This window comes from Oncorhynchus nerka, linkage group LG13 (assembly GCF_034236695.1).
Source record: "Oncorhynchus nerka isolate Pitt River linkage group LG13, Oner_Uvic_2.0, whole genome shotgun sequence".
NCBI lineage: Eukaryota > Metazoa > Chordata > Actinopteri > Salmoniformes > Salmonidae > Oncorhynchus > Oncorhynchus nerka.
Window position 1 is genome coordinate 93,461,077 of NC_088408.1, and position 7,512 is coordinate 93,468,588.

Sequence of the window (7,512 nt, forward strand, 5' to 3'; positions counted from 1 at the left end):
AGAACATCCCTAGTCATCCCTACTGCCTCTGACCTGACAGACTCACTAAACAGAGAACATCCCTGGTCATCCCTACTGCCTCTGACCTGGCAGACTCACTAAACAGAGAACATCCCTGGTCATCCCTACTGCCTCTGACCTGGCAGACTCACTAAACAGAGAACATCCCTAGTCATCCCTACTGCCTCTGACCTGACAGACTCACTAAACAGAGAACATCCCTGGTCATCCCTACTGCTCTGACCTGACAGACTCAAAACAGAGAACATCCCTAGTCATCCCTACTGCCTCTGACCTGACAGACTCACTAAACAGAGAACATCCCTGGTCATCCCTACTGCCTCTGACCTGACAGACTCACTAAACAGAGAACATCCCTGGTCATCCCTAAACAGAGAACATCCCTGGCATCCCTACTGCCTGACCTGACAGACTCACTAAACAGAGAACATCCCTGGTCATCCCTACTGCCTCTGACCTGGCAGACTCACTAAACAGAGAACATCCCTAGTCATCCCTACTGCCTCTGACCTGGCAGACTCACTAAACAGAGAACATCCCTGGTCATCCCTACTGCCTCTGACCTGGCAGACTCACTAAACAGAGAACATCCCTGGTCATCCCTACTGCCTCTGACCTGGCAGACTCACTAAACAGAGAACATCCCTAAATCCCTAGAGACTCACATCCCTAGTCATCCCTACTGCCTTTGATCTGACAGACTCACTAAACAGAGAACATCCCTGGTCATCCCTACTGCCTTTGATCTGACAGACTCACTAAACAGAGAACATCCCTGGTCATCCCTACTGCCTCTGATCTGGCAGACTCACTAAACAGAGAACATCCCTAGTCATCCCTACTGCCTTTGACCTGGCAGACTCACTAAACAGAGAACATCCCTGGTCATCCCTACTGCCTCTGACCTGGCAGACTCACTAAACAGAGAACATCCCTAGTCATCCCTACTGCCTCTGACCTGGCAGACTCACTAAACAGAGAACATCCCTAGTCATCCCTACTGCCTTTGACCTGGCAGACTCACTAAACAGAGAACATCCCTGGTCATCCCTACTGCCTCTGACCTGGCAGACTCACTAAACATCCCTAGTCATCCCTACTGCCTTTGATCTGACAGACTCACTAAACAGAGAACATCCCTGGTCATCCCTACTGCCTCTGACCTGGCAGACTCACTAAACAGAGAACATCCATGGTCATCCCTACTGCCTCTGACCTGGCAGACTCACTAAACATCCCTAGTCATCCCTACTGCCTTTGATCTGACAGACTCACTAAACAGAGAACATCCCTGGTCATCCCTACTGCCTTTGATCTGACAGACTCACTAAACAGAGAACATCCCTGGTCATCCCTACTGCCTTTGACCTGGCAGACTCACTAAACAGAGAACATCCCTAGTCATCCCTACTGCCTCTGACCTGGCAGACTCACTAAACAGAGAACATCCCTGGTCATCCCTACTGCCTCTGACCTGGCAGACTCACTAAACAGAGAACATCCCTGGTCATCCCTACTGCCTCTGACCTGGCAGACTCACTAAACAGAGAACATCCCTAGTCATCCCTTCTGCCTCTGACCTGACAGACTCACTAAACAGAGAACATCCCTGGTCATCCCTACTGCCTCTGACCTGACAGACTCACTAAACAGAGAACATCCCTGGTCATCCCTTCTGCCTCTGACCTGACAGACTCACTAAACAGAGAACATCCCTGGTCATCCCTACTGCCTCTGACCTGGCAGACTCACTAAACAGAGAACCCTATCATCCCTACTGCCTCTGACCTGACAGACTCACTAAACAGAGAATATCCCTAGTCATCCCTACTGCCTCTGACCTGGCAGACTCACTAAACAGAGAACATCCCTAGTCATCCCTACTGCCTCTGACCTGACAGACTCACTAAACAGAGAACATCCCTAGTCATCCCTACTGCCTCTGACCTGACAGACTCACTAAACAGAGAACATCCCTGGTCATCCCTTCTGCCTCTGACCTGACAGACTCACTAAACAGAGAACATCCCTGGTCATCCCTACTGCCTCTGACCTGGCAGACTCACTAAACAGAGAACATCCCTAGTCATCCCTACTGCCTCTGACCTGACAGACTCACTAAACAGAGAACATCCCTGGTCATCCCTACTGCCTCTGACCTGGCAGACTCACTAAACAGAGAACATCCCTAGTCATCCCTACTGCCTCTGACCTGACAGACTCACTAAACAGAGAACATCCCTAGTCATCCCTACCCTCTGACCTGCAGACTCACTAAACAGAGAACATCCCTGATCCCTACTGCCTCTGACCTGACAGACTCACTAAACAGAGAACATCCCTGGTCATCCCTACTGCCTCTGACCTGGCAGACTCACTAAACAGAGAACATCCCTGGTCATCCCTACTGCCTCTGACCTGGCAGACTCACTAAACATCCCTAGTCATCCCTACTGCCTCTGACCTGACAGACTCACTAAACAGAGAACATCCCTGGTCATCCCTACTGCCTCTGACCTGGCAGACTCACTAAACATCCCTAGTCATCCCTACTGCCTCTGACCTGACAGACTCACTAAACAGAGAACATCCCTGGTCATCCCTACTGCCTCTGACCTGGCAGACTCACTAAACACACATGCTTCCTTTGTAAATGGTTTGTTGGGAGTGTGCCCGTGGCTATCCGGTACATTAAAACATAAAACATTGTGTTTTCTGGTTTTCTTAATATAAGGAATTTGAAATTATTCATACTTTTACGTTTGATACTTGGGTATATTTTAGCAATTCATTTTACTCAAGTAGTATTTTACTGGGTGACTTTCACTTTTACTTTAGTCATTTTCAAGTATATATTTCAGGTATCTTTACTTTTACTCAAGTATGGCAATTGGGTACTTTTTCCACCACTGATATTTATAACCTGTCATGTGAAGTCCAAACATTTAGCTAGAAGTGAAAGAGGTCCTCTATGGCAATAACATTGCATGGAAGTTTTAGTCAGAGGCACTGTAATAAATAGTATCTCTTAACTTTTTGTCATTTTAGTGCACACTTTTTTAATGGAGATTAATCAGTCTGAAAGCGTTGAAATACATTGAAACATCCAGTCTATGCTGCTAAAATCTACATTGCCATGTAAACAAAAATGGTTGACATTGAGGTTAAAGGTGTAGCTAATTCTGCTAACCATTACTGTAGACAAAATCAAGATACCAATATTCTTGTAACGTTTTTTGTATAAAAACAATTACAGCTCACTGAGCAAAAATAAATAAATTCACAGCAAATCCTGTGATTAACTAAATTAAAATGTTTCATCATTTGACTGCCCTATTTATTATATCCAGGGCATTTGGAAAGTATTCAGACCCCTTGACTTTTTCCAAAATATTGTTATGTTACGGCCTTATTCTAAAATGGATTATTGTTTTTTTCCTCTCACCACACAATACCCCATAATGATAAAGCAAAAACAGTTTAGATTTTCTTTTGCAAATGTGTTAAAAATACAAAACTGAAGCATCACATTTACATAAGTATTCAGACCCTTTACTCAATACTTTGTCGAGTCTTCTTGGGTATGATGCTACAAGCTTGGCACACCTGTATTTGGGGAGTTTCTCTTATTCTTCTCTGTCAGGTTGGATGGGGAGCGTTGCTGCACAGCTATTTTCAGGTCTCTCCAGAGATGTTAGATCAGGTTCAAGTCCTGGTTAGGACATTCAGAGACTTGTCCCAAGCCACTCCTGCATTGTCTTGGCTCTGCGATTAGGGTCGTTGTCCTGTTGGAAGATGAACCTTCGCCCCAGTCTGAGGTCCTGAGCGCTCTGGAGCAGATTTATATCAAGGATCTCTCTGTACTTTGCTCCGTTCATCTTTCCATCAATCCTGACTAGTCTCCCAGTCCCTGCCGCTGAAAAACATCCCACAGCATGATTCCACCACCATGCTTTACCGTAGGGATGGTGCCAGGTTTCCTCCAGACGTGACGCTTAGCATTCATGGCCAAAGAGTACAATCTTGGTTTCATCAGACCAGAGAATCTTGTTTCTCATGGTCTGACAGTCTTTGGGAGACTTTAGGCAAACTCCAAGCGGGCTGTCATGTGCCTTTTACTGAGGAGTGTCTTCCGTCTGGCCACTCTACCATAAAGGCCTGATTGATGGAGTGCTGCAGAGATGGTTGTCCTTCTGGAAGGTTCTCCCATTTCCAAATATACAAGAGTCCTTAGGGTTCAGCCCTGCTGACCTTGTGTTTGGACACACCCCAGGGGGTCCGCTGAAAGTTTTGAAGGACCATATCTTATCTCCTACACCCAGTAGCACCCCTAAAAATGTGTTGGATTATGTCAGTAAGATACGGGAGAGACTGCACACCGCATGTGCGTTAGCCCAAAAGTCTCTCTCCTCGTCTCAAAAAACGCATGAAGTTGCATTATGACAAAAAGGCTGTTGGCCGTTCTTTTGCACCAGGGGATCAAGTTTTAGTTTTGTTGCCAATCCCTGGCTCATCTCTGTCAGCACGTTTTTCTGGACCATATCTGGTGGAAAAGAAACTCAAAGACACCAGATCGAAGGCGTTCTTCCCGTGTGTCATGTTAACATGCTGAAAACATATTATGTGCGTGATTCTCCCGACAGTTCCTCAGGTAAGCCGGTCCAGCCCGCCGTCTCCAGTGTGGCTGCGGTGGTGCTGAAGCCTGGCTGGGACCTAGAGGAGGATAAGGAGGACGGGTTGGAGTTACAGCAGTGTGAACGCTTATGTAAATCAGAGATGAAAATAATGATCTCCTATTGATAAATAGTTTTCTCAATGTGTTTCAGGACATTCAAAGTCGCACGTCCATCTTGGAACATGACGTGGATGTTGGGGAACGCTGCTCCTATACGTCAGCATCCATACCGGGTTAATGCTAAGAAAAGGGAGGTAGCTTATTTATTACAGAATGACATGGCAAAACCCAGTAACAGCTCTTGGAGTTCCCTGTGTATTCTTGTTCCTAAGCCTGGCGGTACGGCTTGCTTATGTATGGACTATCGTCGTGTAAATGCAGTTGCAAAGTCTGATTCTTTTCCTCTACCTCGCTTAGATGACGGAATTGATAGAATTAGATTTGCTAAAAGGTTATTGGCAGGTGCCTCTGACCTCTCGAGCTTTGGACATCTCGGCTTTCGTTACGCCTGATAACTTCGTAAAATACACTGTGATGCCCTTTGGATGTGCCAAATTGTACTGCTTATCTTGACGATGTGGTGATTCATTCATCTACTTGGTCTGATCATCTCTCTACCTTGAAAAGGATGTTTCAGTGGTTGGAGAATGCTTCTTTAACCCTCAATTTGGCCAAGTGTGAGTTTGGGAAGGCTACTGTGACTGACTTAGGGAAACAAGTGGGACGAGGTCAAGTGCGCCCAGTAACTGGCAAAGAGGAAGCAATTGTTGCTTTTCCTGCTCCCACGACTCGCCGCCAGTTGCGCCGATTCCTGGGGATGGTAGGGTACTATCAAATGTCTTGTATTAAGTAAAGCAGACGGCATCAATTTCTTGATTTAAAAATGTACGGATAGCAAGGGGCACAACTCCAACACAGCCATTACTTACAAAAGATGCATGTGTGTTAAATGAGCCAGAACATAGGCAGAAGGGATGACCACATGTTCTCTTGATAATTGCGTGAATTATGGGTTGTCAAGGAAACTTTTATGGAGTTAAAAAGTACAATATTTTCTTTAGGAATGCAGTGAGGTAAAAGTTGTCAAAAATGTAAATAGTAAAGTATATAAACTAATTTTCAGCAAACTTAACATATGTAAATGTTTGTATGACCATAAGATTCAACAACAGACATGTGACCAACAGAAATTGAATAATGTGTCCCTGAACAAAGGGGGGGTAAAAATAAAAAGTAAGTCAGTATCGGGTGTGGCCACCAGCTGCATTAAGTACTGCAGTGCATCGCCTAATGGACTGCACCAGATTTGCCAGTTCTTACTATGAAATGTTACCCCACTCCTGGATATTTCTGCGGGGAATGGCCCAAGCCCTCACCCTACGATCCAACAGGTCCCAGATGTGCTCAATGGGATTGAGATCCGGCCTCTTCGCTGGCCATGGCAGAACACTGACATTCCTGTCTTGCAGGAAATCACGCACAGAACGACTGGTGGCATTGTCATCCTGGAGGGTCATGTCAGAATGAGCCTGCAGGAAGGGTACCACATGAGGGAGGAGGATATCTTCCCTGTAACGCACAGCATTGAGATTGCCTGCAATGACAACAAACTCAGTCCGATGATGCTGTGACATACCACCCCAGACCATGACGGACCCTCCACCTCCAAATCGATCCCGCTCCAGAGTACAGGCCTCGGTGTAATGCTCATTCCTTTGACGATAAACGCAAATCCGACCATCACCCCTGGTGAGACAAAACCGCGACTCGTCAGTGAAGAGCACTTTTTGCCAGTCCTGTCTGGTCCAGCGATGGTGGGTTTGTACCCATGGGCGACGTGGTTGCCGGTGATGTCTGGTGAGGACTTGCCTTTACAACAGGCCTACAAGCCCTCAGTCCAGTTGTTACACATGGTCTGCCACTGCGAGGACGATCAGCTGTCCGTTCTGTCTGCCTGTAACGCTGTCTTAGGCGCCACACAGTACGGACATTGTAATTTATTGCCCTGGCCACATCTACAGTCCTCATGCCTCAGGCACATTCACGCAGATGAGCAGGGACCCTGGGCATCTTTCTTTTTGGTGTTTTTCAGAGTCAGTAGAAAGGCCTCTTTAGTGTCCTAACTTTTCATAACTGTGACCTTAATTGCCTATAGCTTAGGTATGATAATTTTCTTGTCCCTAAGAAGCTTAATCAATTGGGGCGATGTTCGAGCCGGAGCACACTATCCTAGTCTACCGGTCATTCCATAATCTGATTATAAAATCAATAGCTTGTGTACAATTAATTTGAGCATTTTATTTACTAGCCTATCAAGGAGAGATTCCAGAGACAGCGAGAGCGTGCGATCAAGATACACAAAAGTCCTGTCCTCGGAACCAGAAGTATGTGGACATCTGCTCGTGGAACATCTCATTCCAAAATCATGGGCATTAATATGGAGTGGTCCCCCCCCCCCTTGCTGCTATAACAGCCTCCACTCTTCTGGGAAGGCTTTCCACTAGATGTCACCACAGCAATGATCCAACTTGCTTCCATTCAGCTACAAGAGCATTAGTGAGGTCGGGCGTTCCAATTCATCCCAAAGGTGTTTGAGGGGGTTGAGGTCAGGGCTCTGTGCAGGCCGGTCAAGTTCTTCTACACAGATCGAAAACCATTTCTGTATGGACCTTGCCTTGTGCACGGGGACATTGTCATGCTGAAAAACAGGAAAGGGCCTTCCCCAAACTTTTGCCACAAAGTTGGAAGCTCAGAATCATCTAGAATGTCATTGTATGCTGTTGCATTAAGATTCCCCTTCACTGGAACTAAGGGGC

General features: G+C 46.3%; 1 protein-coding gene across 1 annotated transcript in view; it reads left to right on the forward strand.

The window, feature by feature from the left end:
- LOC135574812 (uncharacterized) overlaps positions 1–4,821 on the forward strand; it is a 37,777-nt gene extending 32,956 nt beyond the window's left edge. The window contains exon 3 of the mRNA XM_065027012.1: positions 4,665–4,821. Coding sequence (XP_064883084.1) covers positions 4,665–4,821 — 157 coding nt within the window. The remainder of the gene's footprint in view (positions 1–4,664) is intronic.
- Positions 4,822–7,512: the final 2,691 nt, after the last annotated feature.